A 22,725-nucleotide genomic window follows, 5' to 3' on the forward strand; every position below is an offset into this window, starting at 1 on the left:
AGAAGCCAGCTAATGGAAAGACCTTAAAATATTATATGTAATTTATATGAAGAGAAAGAATGGAAAATACCAATAAATCATACATGATACATTTTGTATATTAAAAACTATCCTACGGCAAATGTCAGACTGGTTTACAATACAGGGGACACCAAACTCCATATATACAAGCTGTATCTGCAGGGTAAAATTATGTTTCTGCTGGAAAGGAACAGGAGTGGAACGACCATTGGTGCAGTAGCACCAAGTCCCCAAGTGCTGAGTGATAAGATAACAAGATCTGATCTGTCTGCAGGCTTAGGCTATTTTGATGGGCTGTGGTTTCAAAGAGCAAATCCAGCTATTTATTGTGCAAAAAGAAGCATAAACAAGCAATTTCTCATACATTTTATATACGCTGCAGCTGGTATTACAAGTCATAGGGACCATATTCAGGGAATTTTTTTTTACATTGAACTGTCCCTTTATTAAGATATCACCATAGAAAAAGCAAGCCAGGCAGCCTATAAAATACATATGACTTCATCACACATATCACAACAGAACCTTAGCAAATACATGCGAAAACCAGGCAAAAGCTAGTGTAAAAAACATACAAATGGCTGTATCTTTGCAGAGAACCCCCATGGCCCTTTGTAATCTGTCATTTATTCAGGTTTTTAGGGGAAAATACTTCATTTTATGCAACAGTTATTAGAAAAAGTTGTTTTGGGGTGATGAAGAAACAAGCCATACAACAAAAACACATGCATGTACTATTGATTTGTCTGTTGCTGTTTTGGCTGTTTGCTATAGAGGTCACCAGCATATAAATATACTTCAGTAGTGTGACTAAGGCAAGATCTTGTGCTGCCTGGGTTCCAAAAATGAGATGATGTCACCAACTCTCTGACCACTACAGTCTAGACCCAACCATAGTCAGCAGTCGACATATTGAAACTTCACACTAGAGCATGCTGATACCCAATTGATATGCCCCATATGAGATTAAAGGGAAAGGAAACCCCAACATTTTCTTTCATGATTTTGATAGAACATACCATTTTAAACAATTTTCCAATTTACTTCTTTTAACAAATTTGCTTCATTCTCTTATTAGCCTTTGCTGAAGAACAAACATTGCACTACTGGCAGCTAGCTGAACACATCTAGTGAGCCAATCACAATAGACAAATGGGTGTAGGCACTAATTAACAGCTGGCTCCCACTAGTGTAGGTCGGATATGTGCATATTCTTTATAAACAAGGGATAACAAGAGAACAAAGCACATTTGAAAATAGAAATTAATTTAAAAGTGTCTTAAAATAGCATGCTCTATCTGAATCATACAAGTTTAATTTAGTCTTTTCTATCCCTTTAATTTCACCTAAAAAACACTAAGTCAGAATGCTTTCCCAATGAGCTAGCAATATTGACTGCTGTCTGGGCCCTGTGTTCCTCAATGGTCCACACTGGTCTAACTGTAGGAATAAACATAGAAATGTGTGGCTGATGCATGTTCACAGTTTTTGAATGGTTTGAAAATTGCAAGCCTGTATTGCTTTCTACATTAAAGGGACATGAAAACCCAATGTTTTTCTTTTATGATTCAGATAGAGCATTTGATTTTAAATAACTTTCTAATTTACTTCTATTATCTAATTTGTTTAGTTGTCTTAGTATGCCTTGCTGAAAAGGATACCTAGGTAAGCTCAGGAGTTGCTAATTGGTGGCTGCACATATATGCCTTGTGTTATTGGCTCACCCAATGTGTTAACTAGCTCCCAGTAGTGCTTTGCTGCCTTTTCAACAAAGAACACCAAGTGAATCAAGCCAATTATATAATATAAGTAAATTGGAAAGTTGTTTAAAATTGTATGCTCTATCTGAATCATGTTAGGGAATGTTTGGGTTTCATGTCCCTTTCATCTGTGGATATAGGGAATTATTGCATGCATGGCCACATACACGTAATATACGGTTTTGTATGATTTTAAATAGCTGGAGCCTGAATTTTACATGAATTTGTTTTTTTTGTTTGATTTTGCATAGGACTAAGGCTGGACACACACACAAACACATTTATACGTTCACACATAGACACATTCATACGTGCACACACAAACACATTCATACGTGCACACACAAACACATCCATACGTGCACACACACAAACACATTTATACGTTCACACATAGACACATTCATACGTGCACACACAAACACATTCATACGTGCACACACAGACACATTCATACGTGCACACACAGACACATTCATACGTGCACACAGACACATTCATGCGTGCACACAGACACATTCATACGTGCACACAGACACATTCATACGTGCACACACAGACACATTCATACGTGCACACACAGACACATTCATACGTGCACACACAGACACATTCATACGTGCACACACAGACACATTCATACGTGCACACACAGACACATTCATACCTTCACACACAAACACATTCATACGTGCACACACAGACACATTCATACGTGCACACACAGACACATTCATACATGCACACACAAACACATTCATACGTGCACACACAGACACATTCATACGTGCACACACAGACACATTCATACGTGCACACACAGAAACATTCATACGTTCACACACAAACACATTCATACGTTCACACACAAACACATTCATACGTTCACACACAAACACATTCATACGTTCACACACAAACACATTCATACGTTCACAAACAGACACATTCATACGTTTACACACAAACACATTCATACGTTCACAGACACATTCATACGTTCACACACAAACACATTCATACGTTCACACACAAACACATTCATACGTTCACACACAAACACATTCATACGTTCACACACAGACACATTCATACGTTTACACACAAACACATTCATACGTTCACACACAAACACATTCATACAATCACACACAAACACATTCATACGTTCACACACAGACACATTCATACGTTTACACACAAACACATTCATACGTTCACACACAAACACATTCATACGTTCACACACAAACACATTCATACGTTCACACACAGACACATTCATACGTTTACACACAAACACATTCATACGTTCACAAACAGAGACATTCATACGTGCACACACAGACACATTCATACGTGCACACACAAACACATTCATACGTGCACACACAAACACATTCATAAGTTCACACAAACACATTCATACGTTCACACATAGACACATTCATATGTGCACACACAAACACATTCATACGTTCACAAACAGACACATTTATACGTTCACACACACAGACACATTCATACGTGCACACACAAACACATTCATACGTGCACACACAAACACATTCATACGTGCACACACAGACACATTCATATGTGCACACATAGACACATTCATACGTGCACACACAGACACATTTATACGTGCACACACAGACACATTCATACGTGCACACACAGACACATTCATACGTGCACACACAAACACATGCATACGTGCATACACAAACACATTCATACGTGCACACACAGACACATTCATATGTGCACACACAGAACACAACAATACTATCCTCCATATGTGCTGACTGCCTATTCTGTTGTGTAGAAGAGTTTACTGTATATAAGTGGGAAAACTTTCATCCTTAAAGGGACATGAAACCCAAAAATGTTCTTTCATGATTTAGGTAGAACATAACAATTTGAAACAACTTTCCAGTTTACTTCTATTATCAAATTTGTTTTATTCTCTTTGTATCATTTGTTGAAGGAGCAGCAATGGCTTCTAACTGAACAGATGGGTGAGCAAATGACAATCAGTATATATATTCAGCCACCAATCAGCAGCTAGAACCTAGGTTCTTTGCTGCTCCTGAGCTTTCCTAGATCGACCTTTCAGCAAAGAACAACAAGAGAAGGAAGCAAATTAAAGAATAGAAGTAAATTGGAAAGTTGTTTAAAATTGTATGCTCTGTCTAAATCATGAATGTCTAATTATGACTTTACTGTCCCTTTAACTATTTATTAAAACAAAAATATACAAAAATGATAAATGTTGACTATTTAATTCTGATGTTGAGAAGCTACAACACACTGCTGTGGTTTTTTGTGTGTTTGTGTGTGTGTGTTTTTTTTTTTAAAATAAGCCACTAAACTATCAAACCCAGATCACATCATCTATCTTAACACCTTCATAAATTGTAATAATAGGATAACCAGCTGTAATCCAAAATTCATGTAAACTGATATTGAATATTTTGTTCCCAAAATTTGATTAAAGCTATAACAAGGTTAGTATAGGATGGGGTTTTATGGCTATGTGTATCTGCTTGTGCGTATTTGCTATTTCTGTTCACTGACAGCCATTTTGAATAAAGACAGGACAATAATATTAATGGTATAATGATGCATATATTTACAGCAAGCACACCAGTGAGCAATAATCTTTACTCAATTAGTATATGACTGTCCTCCTTTATCGTACCGTGGGGTCTCATTCTTCTCATATTGCCTTGGGTCATATGAGAAAATCATCAGCCAATCAGTATGCTTCTAACATTTAAAATATGGGCCTTAATGTAATAGGTCATTGAATTGCCATAGATTGATACGGATACATTTATTAGCTAAATAATCAATTACTCTATGGAGACGTAAGAAAGAATTAAAATGTATTCTTTAATACAATGAATAACAATAGGCACAGTGAAAAAAACCTGATGAATCATATTGAAATGCTCAAAATTTTGTGAAGAAAAGTGCACATTTAAAGGGACATAGGTGTGGGGAAATGTATTGTTGCAACAAATGAGAGTATTTGTTTCTTGAACTAGGTATGGTCTAGTGTTCATTGAGGTGGTAAAGTTTGGAAACTGGTGGTAACATAAAAATTCTCCCTATACTTTAAAGGAGATACATATTTTATCACCAGTTTCCACAATTTACCAGTTTAATGGAAACTAGGCCTATGTGTCTCTACAAAGAGATTAAATACATAGTTAAAGTCTAGCCATGCAGCTGAGCCTGTGCTGAGCAGACTGCTGGTGATGCATTGCAGCTCTTGAGTGGGACTTAAAGGGACAGTCTAGTCAAAATTAAACTTTCATGATCCAGATAGGGCATGCAATTTTAAACAACTTTCCAATTTACTTCTATTATCTAATTTGCTCAATTCTTTAGATATCCTTTGTTGAAGAAATGCAATGCACATGTGTGAGCCAATCACACAAGGCCTTTATGTGCAGCAACCAATCAGCAGCTACTGAGCATATCTAGATATGCTTTTCAGCAAGTGATATCAAGAGAATGAAGCAAATTAGATAATAGAAGTAAATGAGAAAGTTGTTTAAAATGACATGCTCTTTCTAAATCACAAAAGAAAAAAAATTGGGTTTCATGTCCCTTTAAGCTATTTGTGTTAAACATAAAGTGTTAGTGACACACTATTTAACACTTTCGCTTTTGTACAAACACCACCAGAAGTAAACCTTTGACATGCGTGGGTTAGCACACGCATTACAAGTTGAATGTAAATGGTTTGCGTGTGAGCGAAAACCCAGTCAGCAATAACTTAAAGGGACATAAAACCCAAACATTTTCTTTAATGATTCAGATAGAGAATACAATTTTAAACAACTTTCTAATTTACTTCTATTATCTATTATCTAATTTGTTTTATGCTCTTGCTATCATTTGTTGAAGGAGCAGCAATGCACTACTGGTTTCTAAATGAACACATGGATGAGCCAATGACAATCGGTATATATATATATATATATATATATATATATATATGCAGCGACAAATCAGCAGCTAGAACCTAGGTTCTCTGTTGCTCCTGAGCTTTCATAGATAAACCTTTTAGCAAAGAATAATAAGAAAAGGAAGCAAATTAAATAAAATAAGTAAATTGGAAAGTTGTTTAAAATTGTATTCTCTATCTGAATTATGAAAGAAATTGGGTTTCATATCCCTTTAAGGACTTTGGATATCGCAACCACATTAACATCTTGTCCCCATAGACTTTAGTGGAGTGCGCTGATGATAAAAAAACAAACACTTATTGCTCACATGCTAACCTGACAACGCGTTAGACAAAGTGGGTTCAAACCCAAAGGTAGTTATACATATTTTACATTCCAATGTTTTTAAAATATTTTACATATCTGATTAATTTTTTTAAATAAAAAAATATATATACCTTAATATCTATATGAATAATATAATAGTGTGTGAGTATATATATATATATATATATATATACATATATATACACACACACATATACATACACATACATACATTTTCTCCTATGTGAAGAACATTGGAATGTAAAAAAACTATAGTAAATACACAAACACATTATAAAATATTCAAATTGAAGAAAAATTATTTTTCTTGTTTTATTTGAGTGGAAAGTGCTCCAAAGTATGTATGTGTGTGTGCTGGTAATGTCAGATATTGGGTAATCCTAGAATTACCTGGGTAAAATGGACATTACCCAAGCAGCTGTGGGTAAAGCCTGATGTATGATCATAAATCCCCTCTGATGCGGTGACTCTGCACTCTAACATAAATAACATCCACTGTAATTCTCCCATCTTCACTATCTTTTTGCCTCTGCCTAGGGGGGTTCAAGGGGGGCAAAGTCCCTCTTGTAAACCTCATTCCCCAAGATTCACTTGGGGTGGATACCAGAGGATCGGCGGGCACCTTCCTTAAACCCCCCAGGCGGAGGCAAGAGAAATAGTGTAGATGGGGGAATAACAGCACATCTGGCTTTACCCACAGCCACTTGGGTAATGTCTGTTTTACCAAGGTAATCCTAGGATTACCCGGATTTCTTACTTTACCTGTAACATTTTATATATATATATGTGTGTGTTTGTATGTATACATATGTGTTTATATGTGTACATACATATATAAATACACATGTATACACAAATATACATATATATATATATATATATATACAGTATATACACACACACACACACACATACGCCTTAGACATATATGCATATACCATAGCCCTTTCTATTCAAACACCTTGTCATATACCATATACTGTATATTATAACACTTTAACAATTTTTATTAGATAGTGTGTGTAGATATATATATATATATATATACTGTGTATATATATATATATATATATATATATAAAGTGTAATGCTTTATTTTAATATATTTATGTTGTGTGCACTTTTATTTTTAGTACTAACCATTTATGCAAGGTCTTCACTCGCTCTAATCTGACAAGCATAAATTTAGATTGTACTCGGTGGTGCGCATTTACCTTTAACTTGTCATACACGCAAGTTAATGTGAGTGCTTTATTACTATATTGTGCGTTAACTTTAATGCACCACTTGTAATAGGCCAGATTTGCCAATGTTTACTGTTTTGTCCAACAACATAACAAGGGAAAATAAGATCAAACAGGGAAAGATATAAAGGCACAGTCTAAGAATACATTAGAATTTGCTGTTTAAAAACTCTGTATTTAATGTATTTTTCTATTTCTTTCATGTAATTGGCAAGAGTCCATGAGCTAGTGACATATGGGATATACAATCCTACCAGGAGGGGCAAAGTTTCCCAAACCTCAAAATGCCTACAAATACACCCCTCACCACACCCACAATTCAGTTTTACAAACTTTGCCTCCTATGGAGGTGGTGAAGTAAGTTTGTGCTAAGATTTCTACGTTGATATGCGCTTCTCAGCATTGTTGAAGCCAGATTCCTCTCAGAGTACAGCGAATGTCAGAGGGACGTGAAGGGAGTATCACTTATTGAATACGATGATTTCCCTAACGGGGGTCTTTTTCATAAATTCTCTGTTATCGGTCGTAGAGATTCATCTCCTACCTCCCTTTTCAGATCGACGATATACTCTCAATTTACCATTACCTCTACTAATAACTGTTTTAGTACTGGTTTGGCTATCTGCTATATGTGGATGGGTGTCTTTTGGTAAGTATGTTTTTTATTACTTAAGACACCTCAGCTATGGTTTGGCACTTTATGCATTTATATAAAGTTCTAAATATATGTATTGTACTTATATTTGCCATGAGTCAGGTTCATGTATTTCCTTCTGCAGACTGTCAGTTTCATATTTGGGGAATATAAACATCTTTTAAAAATGAAATTTATTTCTTACCTGGGGTTTAGTCTTTTTTTTTTTTTCTTTCAATTGACTACTTCTTACAAATTGCGGGCGATATTAGGCCTGGCGGTGCGACGAATACTAAACTTTATTGCGTCATTTTTGGCGCGAAATTTTTTTTGGCACGAAAAAGTACGTCTATGACGCAAGTTCGTCAATACCGGCGTCATACTTGAGGCCGAGACCTTTCACACGGTTGTGTCATTAATGACGCAAGTGTGTCATTTCCGGTTATTACTTGGCGCCAAACATTTTCATTATTTCAATACCCAATTGATGTTTGCCTCTTGATTTTTTCTCTATCAGAGGCCTATGCTATTTGCATTTTTCCCATTCCTGAAACTGTCATATAAGGAAATAGATAATTTTGCTTTTTTTTGTTTTTTTCTCTTACATTTTGCAAGATGTCTCACTTTGATCCTGTCTCAGAAGCTTCTGCTGGAACATTTCTGCCTGACATCGGTTCTACCAAAGCTAAGTGCATTTGTTGTAAAATTGTAGAAATTATATCGCCGAATGTCATTTGTAATCGTTGTTTTGATAAACTTTTACATGCAGATAATGTGTCCATCAGTAATAGTACATTGCCAGTTGCAGTTCCATCAACTTCTAATGTGCATAATATACCTGAAAATTTTAAAGAATTTGTTTCTGATTCTATTCTGAAGGCTTTGTCTGCATTTCCACCTTCAAATAAATGTAATAGTTTTTTTTTAAAAACTTCTCATTTAGTGATGAAATTTCAAATGACCAACAATATGATAATTTATCTTCTTCTGATGAGGCTCTATCTGATTCAGAAGATCCTCCTCAGACATTGACACTGACAAATCTACTTATTTATTAAATTAAGTATATGCGTTCTTTATTAAAAGAAGTGTTAATTACTTTGGATATTGAGGTAACCAGTCCTTAACGTTCAGTCTAATAAACGTTTAAATGCTGTTTTTAAACCTCCTGTGTTTTCTCCAGGGGTTTTTCCTATCCCTGAGGCTATTTCTTATATGATTTCTAGGGAATGGAATAAGCCAAGTACTTCTTTTATTCCTTCTTCAAGGTTTAAAAAATTGTATCCTTTGCCAGCAAAATCTATAGAGTTTTGGGAAAAGATCCCCAAAGTTGATGGGGCTATTTCTACTCTTGCTAAACGTACCACTATTCCTAGGGCAGATAGTACTTCCTTTAAGGATCCTTTAGATAGGAAGCTTGAATCTTATCTAAGGAAGGCCTATTTATATTCAGGTCATCTTCTCAGACCTGCAATTTCTTTGGCTGATGTTGCAGCTGCATCAACTTTCTGGTTGGAGAATTTAGCGCAACAAGAATTGGATTCTGACATATCTAGCATTATTTGCTTACTGCAACATGCTAATCATTTTATTTGTGATGTTAGATCCATGTCTTTAGCTATATTAGCTAGAAGATCTTTGTGGCTTAAATCTTGGAATGCTGATATGACATCTAAATCTAGATTACCATCTCTTTTTTTCCAAGGTAATAATTTATTTGGTTCTCAGTTGGATTCTATTATTTCAACTGTTACTGGGGGAAAGGGAGTTTTTCTGCCTCAGGATAAAAAACCCAAGGGTAAATCTAAGGCTTCTAACCGTTTTCTTTCCTTTCGTCAGAATAAGGAACAAAAACTCAATCCTCCCCCCAAGGAATCTGCCTCCAAATGAAAGCCTTCCTCAAATTGGAATAATTCCAAGCCTTTTAGGAAACCAAAGTCAGCCCCTAAGTCCGCATGAAGGTGCGGCCCTCATTCCAGCTCAGCTGGTAGGGGGCAGATTAAGGTTTTTCAAGGATATTTGGATAAAATCTGTTCAAAATCAATGGATTCAGAGCATTGTCTCTCAAGGGTATCGAATAGGATTCAGAGTAAGACTTCCTGTGAGAAGATTTTTTCTCTCACGTATCCCAGTAAATCCAGTAACTGCTCAGGCTTTCCTGAAGTGTGTTTCAGACCTGGAGTCTTCAGGGGTAATCATGCCAGTTCCTCTTCTGGAACAAGGTTTGGGGTTTTATTCAAATCTATTCATTGTCCCAAAGAAGGAAAATTTATTCAGACCAGTTCTGGATCTGAAAATTTTGAATCGTTATGTAAGAGTACCAACTTTCAAGGACTATTCTGCCTTTTGTTCAGCGAGGACATTATATGTCCACAATAGTTTTGCAGGATGCATACCTTCATATTCCGATTCATCCAGAACATTATCAGTTTCTGAGATTCTCTTTTCTAGACAAGCATTACCAATTTGTTGCTCTTCTATTTGGCCTAGCAAATGCTCCAAGAATCTTTTCAAAGGTTCTGGGTGTCCTACTCTCTGTAATCAGAGAACAGGGTATTGCAGTGTTTCCTTATTTGGACGATATCTTGGTACTAGTTCAGTCTTTACGTACTGCAGAATCTCACATGAATCAACTAGTGTTGTTTCTTCGGAAACATGGTTGGAGGATCAATTTACCAAAAAGTTTCTTGATTCCTCAGACAAGGGTCACCTTTTTAGGCTTCCAGATAGATTCAGTGTCCATGACTCTGTCTCTAACAGACAAGAGACGTTTAAAATTGGTTGCAGCCTGCCGGCACCTTCAGTCTCAGTCATTCCCTTCAGTGGCTATGTGCATGGAAGTTTTAGGTCTCATGACTGCAGCATCGGATGCGATCCCCTTTGCCTCTTCAGACCTCTTCAGCTTTGTATGCTGAATCAATGGTGCAGAGATTATACAAAGATATCACAATTAATATACTTAAATCCCAATGTACGACACTCTGTCATGGTGGATAGATTACCATCGTTTAGTTCAAGGGGCTTCTATTGTTCGGCTAACCTGGACTGTGATCACAACAGATGCGAGTCTTTTAGGTTGGGGAGCTGTTTGAGGATCTCTGACAGCACAAGGGGTTTGAGATTCTCAGAGCTCTTCAGTTTTTGTCTCTGTTAAAGAGAGAACCGTTCATTTGTTTTCAGACAGACATTATCACAACAGTGGCATATGTCAATCATCAGGGTGGGACTCACAGTCCCCAAGCTATGAAAGAAGTATCTCGAATACTTGTTTGGGCGGAATCCAGCTCCTGTCTAATCTCTGCGGTGCATATCCCAGGTGTAGACAATTGGGAAGCGGATTATCTCAGCCGCCAGACTTTACATTCAGGGGAGTGGTCTCTCCATCCAGATGTTTTTTCTCAGATTGTTCAGATGTGGGGTCTTCCAAAGATAGATCTCATGGCCTCTCATCTAAACAAGAAACTTCCCAGATACCTGTCCAGGGATGTTCAGGCGGAAGCAGTGGATGCACTGACACTTCCTTGGTGTTATCATCCTGCTTACATCTTCCCGCCTCTAGTTCTCCTTCCAAGAGTGATTTCCAAAATCATTATGGAACAATCATTTGTGTTGCTGGTAGCGCCAGCATGGCCACACAGGTTTTGGTATGCGGATCTGGTTCGGATGTCCAGTTGCCCGCCTTGGTCACTTCCGTTACGGCCAGACCTACTATCTCAAGGTCCGTTTTTCCATCAGGATCTCAAATCATTAAATTTGAAGGTATGGAAATTGAACGCTTAGTACTAAGTCATAGAGGTTTCTCTGACTCAGTAATTGATACTATGTTACAAGCTCGTAAATCAGTCTCTAGGAAGATTTATTATAGAGTTTGGAAGACTTACATTTCATGGTGTTGTTCTCATAAATTCTCCTGGCATTCTTTTAGAATTCCTAGAATTTTACAGTTTCTTCAGGATGGTTTGGATAAGGGTTTGTCCGTAAGTTCCTTGAAAGGACAAATCTCTGCTCTTTCTGTTTTATTTCACAGAAAGATTGCTATACTTCCTGATATACACTGTTGTGTACAGGCTTTAGTTCGTATTAAGCCTGTCTTTAAATCAATTTCTCCTCCTTGGAGTCTTAATTTGGTTCTGAAGGCTTTACAGGCTCCTCCATTTGAGCCTATGCATTCTTTGGACATTAAACTACTTTCTTGGAAAGTGTTGTTCCTTTTGGCTATCTCTTCTACTGGAAGAGTTTCTGAGCTATCTGCTCTTTCTTGTGAATCTCCTTTTCTGATTTTTCATCAGGATAAGGCGGTTTTGCGGACTTCATTTGAATTTTTCCTTAAGGTTGTGAATTCTAACAACATTAGTAGAGAAATTGTTGTCCCTTCCTTGTGTCCTAATCCTAAGAATCCTTTGGAAAGATCCTTACATTCTTTGGATGTGATGAGAGCTTTGAAATATTATGTTGAAGCTACTAAAGATTTCAGGAAGACTTTTAGTCTATTTGTTATATTTTCTGGTCCTATGAAAGGTCAGAAGGCCTCTGCTATTTCCTTGGCCTCTTGGTTCAGCTTTTGATTCATCAAGCTTATTTGGAGTCGGGTAAAGCCCCGCCTCAGAGAATTATAGCTCATTCTACTAGATCAGTCTCCACTTTGTGGGCTTTTATGAATGAAGCTTCAGTTGATCAGATTTGCAAAGCAGCGACTTGGTCCTCTTTGCATACATTTACTAAATTCTACCGTTTTTATGTATTTGCTTCTTCGGAAGCAGTTTTTGGTAGAAAAGTTCTTCAGGCAGCTATTTCAGTTTGATTCTTCTGCTTTTGATTTAAGTTTTTTTCTTTCAAAAATGAAAATAAACTTATTTTTTTGGGTTGTGGATTAATTTTTTCAGCTGTATATGGTTGTTTTTATTTTATTCCCTCCCTCTCTAGTGACTCTTGAGTGGAAGACTCCACATCTTGGGTATTGATATCCCATATGTCACTAGCTCATGGACTCTTGCCAATTACATGAAAGAAAACATAATTTATGTAAGAACTTACCTGATAAATTCATTTCTTTCATATTGGCAAGAGTCCATGAGGCCCACCCTTTTTATGGTGGTTATGATTTTTTGTATAAAGCACAATTATTTCCAAATTTCCTTTGTTGATGCTTTCTACTCCTTTCTTTATCACCCCACTGCTTGGCTATTCGTTAAACTGAATTGTGGGTGGGGTGAGGGGTGTATTTATAGGCATTTTGAGGTTTGGGAAACTTTGCCCCTCCTGGTAGGATTGTATATCCCATATGTCACTAGCTCATGGACTCTTGCCAATATGAAAGAAATGAATTTATCAGGTAAGTTCTTACATAAATTATGTTTTTCTGTTATTCCAATCCATATAGGTATCCAACTATCCATATGAAACTGTAATGTCTAAATGTGGAGATTTTTTTTGCCTGAGATTTACATAATAGTGTAAAAGTTACACGCCTTCATTTGTTAGAGCACGTTCTTTTAACACTAGTGACCCTGCAATGCTATCTGTTTAATCCCAGCAAACGGGTTAAACACATATTTAAAGTATTGATTGGCACCAGAAGTGCTCTTAAAACTGCCAGTCACCCAATCAGCAGCGGTAGTCGCACAGCAATTCTTTGTGACTCCAGAGTGTCACTTTATATGCTTAACACCTTTGCGGGGGATTTAACACATAGCCGGGCTCCAAATATTAAAAGGACGTGTTCTAACTAATTAGAGTATGTAATTTGTTCACTATCACGGCCCTTTAAAACTGAGACAACAATATTAGTTATGTGCTGTTTGCTAATACTCATTGTCTGATAGATACTCCCTGCTAGATTCATAGCCGCATGTTATGTCAAGAAGTCTAGTTAGTTCAGGCAAAATCATGTTTGACATCCACTGTCTCCAGGTTATATTAAACGCAGTGATTTACATGGAATATGGAGACCATTTGTGCACTGTTTTAGATACTTGTACATGACTGGTCATGTGATTGGCAACATCACTGTATGCAAATGTGATTATGTGAGCGTCCAATATAGCTATTACCTTTTATTTGTCTGTCAGTTCTGATTGGCTGCTTTTTCCTCCTTAGTATTTTTAGGATTGAATAGGAAAATGAGGGTTGTATAGTAACGGATGGTGCAACAGTTACTATTATGGGGTATTTCCAGCTTTTTAGATGCAAAAGTTAAAGGTTTTTTTTTTTAGATTTTTTTTTTATGAATTCTATTTATTTATCATCAAAAATTCTGCCAATAATGGAGTTTGATATTATGTCCCTTTAACTAAATGATAGAGACATTTTTATTAGTGCTTCTGTAATACTACAAATAAGGATGGGCTCCAAATAAGGATAAAGTCAATGATCCAATTATAAGCAGGGGTATGTTTGTATGCTCCAATCACTGAAAGAGCAACTTTGACTAAATCCTTAACGCATAGAAGAGGATTTAAAACTAAGATGCACCAGTGAAATAAAGAATTTTACTTTTACATACTGGAACATCCCTTTAATATCTACTCTGTTAAAGTAAAGAAACACTGTTGAACCTTTAAAGGGACATGAAACCCAAAATGTTTCTTTTACGATTTTGACAAAGCATACTATTTAAAAAATTGCTTTGTTGTCATGGTATTCATTGTTGAATAACAAACTTATGGCTAGATTACGAGTTTTGCGTTATGAGCGGTGCTAACTTGCACGTTATTGTCACCGCTCACTTCCCTACAGCGCTGGTATTAAAGGTTTATAAAAACCCGGCGTTATCAGGCAAGAAGTGAGCGTAGAGCAAAATTGTGCTCCATACCGCACTCCAATACCAGCGCTGCTGAAAGCCACGGTGAGCTGGTTTAACGTGCTCGTGCACGATTTCCCCATAGACATCAATGGGGAGAGCCGGCTGAGAAAAAGTCTAACACCTGCAAAAAAGCAGCGTAAAGCTCCTTAACACAGACCCATTGATTCCTATGGGGAAACAAAATTTATGTTTACACCTAACATAAACCCTGAGTCTAAACACCCCTAATCTTACACTTATTAACCCCTAATCTGCTGCCCCCGACATCGCTGACACCTACATTATACTTATTAACCCCTAATCCATTAAAGTCTTCTTCCAGAATGAAGGTTACTTTAAATTACGTCATCCAAGATGGCGTCCCTTGAATTCCGATTGGCTGATAGAATTCTATCAGCCAATCGGAATTAAAGGTGAAAAAATCCTATTGGCTGATCCAATCAGCCAATAGGATTGAGCTTGCATTTACGCAAATTGCGTAAGTTAATTTGCGTTAGGGCCAAAAAAGTGTGCGGTACAGCTTTTTTGATAAGACTCGTAATAGCAGCGGTAGTGAAAAAGCAGCGTTATAACTCATAACGCAAAATTCGTAATCTAGCCGTTAGATAGCTAGTATGCACATTTCTGGAGCACTGATGACACTCCTGTCATCTAGTGCTTTTATAAATGTATAACATTGTAAGAGTATTCTTGCAAAACTGCTGCCATTTAGTGCTCCAGACACATGCATGCCCCTGAGCCTACCTACTAGATATGTACACACCCCTGATCCTACCTACTAGACATGTACACGCCCCTGATCCTACCTACTAGACATGTGCATGCCCCTGAGCCTACCTACTAGACATGTGCATGCCCCTGAGCCTACCTACTGGGCATGTACATGCCCCTGAGCCTACCTACTAGACATGTATACGCCCCTGAGCCTACCTACTAGACATGTACATGCCCCTGAGCCTACCTACTAGACATGTACACGCCCCTGATCCTACCTACTAGACATGTGCATGCCCCTGAGCCTACCTACTAGACATGTGCATGCCCCTGAGCCTACCTACTGGGCATGTACATGCCCCTGAGCCTACCTACTAGACATGTATACGCCCCTGAGCCTACCTACTAGACATGTACATGCCCCTGAGCCTACCTACTAGACATGTACACTCCCCTGATCCTATTTTTTATTTTTATAAATGTATAACATTGTAAGAGTATTCTTGCAAAACTGCTGCCATTTAGTGCTCCAGACACATGCATGCCACTGAGCCTACCTACTAGATATGAACACACCCCTCATCCTACCTACTAGACATGTACACGCCCCTGATCCTACCTACTAGATAAGTACATGCCCCTGATCCTACCTACTAGACATGTACACGCCCCTGATCCTACCTACTAGATAAGTACATGCCCCTGATCCTACCTACTAGACATGTACATGCCCCTGATCCTACCTACTAGACATGTACACGCCCCTGATCCTACCTACTAGATAGGTACATGCCCCTGATCCTACCTACTAGATAAGTACATGCCCCTGATCCTACCTACTAGACATGTACATGCCCATGCCCCTGATCCTACCTACTAGACATGTACACGCCCCTGATCCTACCTACTAGATAAGTACATGCCCCTGATCCTACCTACTAGACATGTACATGCCCCTGATCCTACCTACTAGATAAGTACACGCCCCTGATCCTACCTACTAGATAAGTACACGCCCCTGATCCTACCTACTAGACATGTACACGCCCCTGATCCTACCTACTAGATAAGTACACGCCCCTGATCCTACCTAATAGACATGTACATGCCCCTGAGCCTACCTACTAGACATGTGCATGCCCCTGAGCCTACCTACTAGACATGTACACGCCCCTGATCCTACCTACTAGACATGTACACGCCCCTGATCCTACCTACTAGACATGTACACGCCCCTGAGCCTACCTACTAGACATGTACACGCCCCTGATCCTACCTACTAGACATGTACATGCCCCTGAGCCTACCTACTAGACATGTTCACGCCCCTGAGCCTACCTACTAGACATGTATACGCCCCTGAGCCTACCTACTAGACATGTACATGCCCCTGAGCCTACCTACTAGACATGTACACGCCCCTGATCCTACCTACTAGACATGTGCATGCCCCTGAGCCTACCTACTAGACATGTGCATGCCCCTGAGCCTACCTACTAGACATGTGCATGCCCCTGAGCCTATCTACTGGGCATGTACATGCCCCTGAGCCTACCTACTAGACATGTATACGCCCCTGAGCCTACCTACTAGACATGTACATGCCCCTGAGCCTACCTACTATACATGTACACTCCCCTGATCCTATATTTTTTTATTTTTATAAATGTATAACATTGTAAGAGTATTCTTGCAAAACTGCTGCCATTTAGTGCTCCAGACACATGCATGCCCCTGAGCCTACCTACTAGATATGTACACACCCCTGATCCTACCTACTAGACATGTACACGCCCCTGATCCTACCTACTAGACATGTACACGCCACTGAGCCTACCTACTAGATATGAACACACCCCTGATCCTACCTACTAGACATGTACACGCCCCTGATCCTACCTACTAGACATGTACACGCCCCTGATCCTACCTACTAGACATGTGCATGCCCCTGAGCCTACCTACTAGACATGTACACGCCCCTGATCCTACCTACTAGACATGTACACGCCCCTGATCCTACCTACTAGACATGTACACGCCCCTGATCCTACCTACTAGACATGTGCATGCCCCTGAGCCTACCTACTAGACATGTGCATGCCCCTGAGCCTACCTACTAGACATGTGCATGCCCCTGAGCCTACCTACTGGGCATGTACATGCCCCTGAGCCTACCTACTAGACATGTATACGCCCCTGAGCCTACCTACTAGACATGTACATGCCCCTGAGCCTACCTACTATACATGTACACTCCCCTGATCCTATTTTTTATTTTTATAAATGTATAACATTGTAAGAGTATTCTTGCAAAACTGCTGCCATTTAGTGCTCCAGACACATGCATGCCACTGAGCCTACCTACTAGATATGAACACACCCCTGATCCTACCTACTAGACATGTACACGCCCCTAATCCTACCTACTAGACATGTACACGCCACTGAGCCTACCTACTAGATATGAACACACCCCTGATCCTACCTACTAGACATGTACACGCCCCTGATCCTACCTACTAGACATGTACATGCCCCAGAGCCTACCTACTAGACATGTACACGCCCCTGAGCCTACCTACTAGACATGTACACGCCCCTGATCCTACCTACTAGACATGTACATGCCCCTGAGCCTACCTACTAGACATGTGCATGCCCCTGAGCCTACCTACTAGACATGTACACGCCCCTGAGCCTACCTACTATACATGTACACTCCCCTGATCCTACCTACTAGACATGTGCATGCCCCTGAGCCTACCTACTAGACATGTACATGCCCCTGAGCCTACCTACTAGACATGTGCATGCCCCTGAGCCTACCTACTAGACATGTACATGCCCCTGAGCCTACTTACTAGACATATGCAGGCCCCTGAGCCTACCTACTAGACATGTGCAGGCCCCTGATCCTAACTACTAGACATGTACATGCCCCTGAGCCTACCTACTAGATATATGCAGGCCCCTGAGCCTACCTACTAGATATATGCAGGCCCCTGAGCCTACCTACTAGATATATGCAGGCCCCTGAGCCTACCTACTAGACATGTGCAGGCCCCTGATCCTACCTACTAGACATGTACATGCCTCTAAACCTAAAAATAAAAGAACCAATGGCACCACCTTGTGGAATAATAATAGGCTTGTATTAAAGATGTACATATAATAAAATAAGCTTAGGGGTGCTGTGTATTAAGGGTCAAATTTATTAACAAAATGCCAGCAGAGGAAGAAAAAGAATTCCTCTGTTGTGCAAAAGGAATACACATATAGCACTCCCTTGAGCCTACCTCCTAGACATGTGCACGCCCCTGAGCCTACCTACTAGGCATGTACATGCCCCTGAGCCTACCTACTAGACATGTGCACGCCCCTCAGCCTACCTACTAGACATGTGCAGCAGAGAAAATGTCGGTTCCTCTGAATATTCAGAGAAATTAGTGTCCCTGAATATTCGTCTGTTGCACTTCTCAGTATTTGTTTCATTTTAAACAAAACAAATACTGAATATTTGTGGGACGTTTACATTCGTTTTCGTTAAACAAATATAAATGTTCCTTTGCTACAGGTGAAAAAGTTCACCTGTAGCATTATACTTAGCTCTAGCGAGCTGGAGAGCCGCGCTAATCCTGACTAATGGACCTTCTGCTTTAATGCAGGCCCAGGGATCCGCAGCACAAAGCCTCTTATTGTCCAGTGCTCTAGAGGTAAGTATTTTAAAGAAATTTAAAGGGACATGACACCCAATTTTTTTCTTTCATTGATTCAAATAGAACATGCAATTTTAAGCAACTTTCTAATTTACTCCTATTATCAATTTTTCTTCGTTCTCTTGGTATCTTTATTAGAAAATTAGGTTAGGAGCCAGCCCATCTTTGGTTCAGAACCCTGGGTAGCGCTTGCTGATTGGTGGCTAAATGTAGCCACCAATTAGCAAGCACTACCCATTCCTGCTTTTCAAATAAAGATACCAAGAGAATGAAGAAAAAATGATAATAGGAGTAAATTAGAAAGTTGCTTAAAATTGCCTGCTCTATCTGAATAAAGGAAAAATTTGGGTTTCATAGCCTGTTAAAGAAAACTAATGAATACTAATGAATTTCATCAGCATTTCTTGATTTTCTTTAAGTTTAGTTGTTGCATCCATGATCCATTTCTTGAAAATGAAAAGAATATCCATTTTTCGTTAAGAATTTGCATTCTTAATTAAACTAATACCTGTTCTTTAACAGAGAATGTAGTAAATCTGATAATATAGGTAAATGGGACATTTTTAAATTGTGTTCTATCTGAATCATGAAATAAAAAGTATTTGTTTCATGTCCTGTTAAAGAGAACCACACTTAATCCAAGATTTTATTAAAGGGACATCAAACCCCAAATTTCTCTTTCATGATTCAGATAGAGAATAACATTTTAAAAAAAATTCTAATTTACTTATATTATCAAATTTGCTCTGATGTGGCGGACAGAAATCAACCCGATCGAATACGATCGGGTTGATTGACACCCCTCTGCAGGGGGCAGTATTGCACCAGCAATTCACAAGAACTGCTGGTGCAATGATAAATGCCGACAGTGTATGCTGTCGGCATTTATCGATCTGCGGCGGACATGGTTCGCTATAGCGGATCATGTCCGTCCGCACAATGATAAATGGACCCCACGGTCTTTTTGCTGCATAATAGAAAAATGTTGCTTTAAACGGTAAAAAAAACAACTAAATTCTTCTCTAAGCTGTTAAGAGCATGTTAAAGAAACACAACATTTTTGTTTATTTCAAATATAAAAACATTACAGCTCATCATCATAATCTACTAGAAGGAACTGCATAACGTAAGTTTTGTGCAATCATGTGTGATACATTTTATTACTTTCCTTTGTTCGGAATGTTCACAGATGTGACTTGTACAGACAAATCTCTCTGTTTTCATATAGTGTAAGTCATGTGAGCTATTCGCTTCATTAACAGTTTTATATGTACATTTATGTTTTGTTTTAAATCCCGATAACTAAATGGAACGTGACACAAAATATATTTTATAAGCAAAGTACTGAAGCTATCCCCCTCCTCCCTCTAGACATGGGGGCAGCCATGTTGAAATCTATCTTTCCCTATATTCCAGTGCTAACCTGTTTGCACATGTTAACTCTCCTTCAGATACCTGCAGTGTAACTTAGGTTCCAAAATGGCAGCAGCCATAATAAGAGGGAGGTGCATGAAATGTATTTTGTGTTTAGTGTCCCTTATTACTTATCAAGCCTTTTAATAAAAACAAGTCCTTTTAATAATTTAAAGAAATATATATGTTTATGGTGTGCGTATAAATGCCATACAAAACAGTGAATCCTACCTGATTCGCCTCGCAATGCTTTTTCCAGTTTAACCCCTTGAATCTCAAGTGCTCGCTGCTTCTCTTCAACCTCCTGCAGCTGACGTTGAATCGTCTGTATAAGGAAGAATGTTTTAGAGCAATCAAAGTGTAACGGTGATGCAGTTTAAATTGACATATCTAGTGTAGTTTAGTAATATTTTATTTTTACAAGATCGAGAGTTCAGCTACACGTGGGGGTCGATCCGATATAAAGCGTCGCCCGCAAAAGCCGGCGACGCCAATATTTACGCTGATTTGGTATCCTATATACGGCGTAACCTAGAAGTTACGCGCGTATATTTCTGCCGTCGCCCGTAGTTTTTTGGGCCATAGGCAGGTATACCAAACCAGCGCAGTTTGGTATCCAATATGCAGCGTAAGGACTTACGTGGCGAAAATGGAGAAAACTTACTCCATTTTCACCTCGCCACAAAAAGCAGCCGTAAGAAGCCTTACGCTGACTATTGGAGCCCCGTAACTCCCTAAACTGGCTGCTAAAATAAACCTAACACCTAACGCATGCGCAATGTCTATCTCCCTGTCAACCGCAATCTTCTAAAATTAACCTAACACCTAACGCATGCGCAATGTCTATCTCCCTGTCAACCGCGATCCACCCCCCCCCCGAAATCCCTAATAAAGTTATTACCCCCTAAACCGCCGCTCCCGGACCCCGCCGCCATCTACATAAACTAACCCCCTACTGTGAGCCCCTAAAACCACCGCCATCTACCTTATCTATCCCCTAATTAGAACCCCTTACACCGCTGTCATCTACCTTATCTATCCCCTATTCTGACCCCTTACACCGCCGCCACCTATATAAAAATTATTAACCCCTAATTTAATCTACCTACCCCGCCGCCAGCTATGTTATCTATATTAACCCTAAGTATATTAGGGTTAATATAGTTAATATAGTTACTATAGTATTTATATTAACTATATTAACTCTATCTAACCCTAACTAAATTTATATTAAATTAATCTAATTCATTTATAAACTAAAATATACCTATTTAAATCTAAATACTTACCTATAAAATAAACCATAAGATAGCTACAATATAATTAATAATTACATTGTAGCTATGTTAGGGTTAATATTTATTTTACAGGTAAATAGTTAATTATTTTAACTAGGTATAATAGATATTAAATAGTTATTAACTATTTAATATCTACCTAGTTAAAATAATTACCCAATTACCTGTAAAATAAATCCTAACCTAAGTTACAAATACACCTACACTATCAATAAATTTAATAAACTACAAACATCTATCTAAAAATAAAATTAAATTAACTAAACTAAATTACAAAAAAAAACAAACACTAAATTACAAAAAATAAAAAAAAGATTACAAGATTTTTAAGCTAATTACACCTATTCTAAGCCCCCTAATAAAATAATAAACCCCCAAAATAAAAAAAAAATCCCTGCCCTATTCTAAATTAAACAAATTTCAAAGCTCTTTACCTTACCAGCCCTTAAAAGGGCCTTTTGTGGGGCATGCCCCAAAGAATTCAGCTCTTTTGCATACAACAAATACAATCCCCCCCCCCATTACAACCCACCACCCACATACCCCTATTCTAAACCCACCCAAACCCCCCTTAAAAAAGCCTAACACTACCCCCCTGAAGATCTCCCTACCTTGTCTTCACCACACCGGGCCGAACTCCTGATCCGATCCGGGCGATGTCTTCCTCCAAGCGGCAAAGAAGAATTCTTACTCCGGCGATGTCTTCCTCCAAGCGGCAAAGAAGAATTCTTCCTCCGGCGACGTCTTCCTCCAAGCGGCAGCAAAGTCTTCATTCTTCCGGCGGCATCTTCAATCTTCTTTCTTCGC

At 38.6% G+C, this 22,725-nt stretch overlaps 1 protein-coding gene across 1 annotated transcript in view; it reads right to left on the minus strand.

Annotated features, from left to right (window-relative positions):
- LOC128644153 (F-actin-monooxygenase MICAL2) overlaps positions 1-22,725 on the minus strand; it is a 115,900-nt gene that overhangs the window by 67,462 nt on the left and 25,713 nt on the right. The window contains exon 5 of the mRNA XM_053696858.1: positions 20,852-20,945. Within this exon, the coding sequence (XP_053552833.1) occupies positions 20,852-20,945 (94 nt within the window). The remainder of the gene's footprint in view (positions 1-20,851; positions 20,946-22,725) is intronic.

This window comes from Bombina bombina, unplaced genomic scaffold (assembly GCF_027579735.1).
Source record: "Bombina bombina isolate aBomBom1 unplaced genomic scaffold, aBomBom1.pri scaffold_642, whole genome shotgun sequence".
NCBI lineage: Eukaryota > Metazoa > Chordata > Amphibia > Anura > Bombinatoridae > Bombina > Bombina bombina.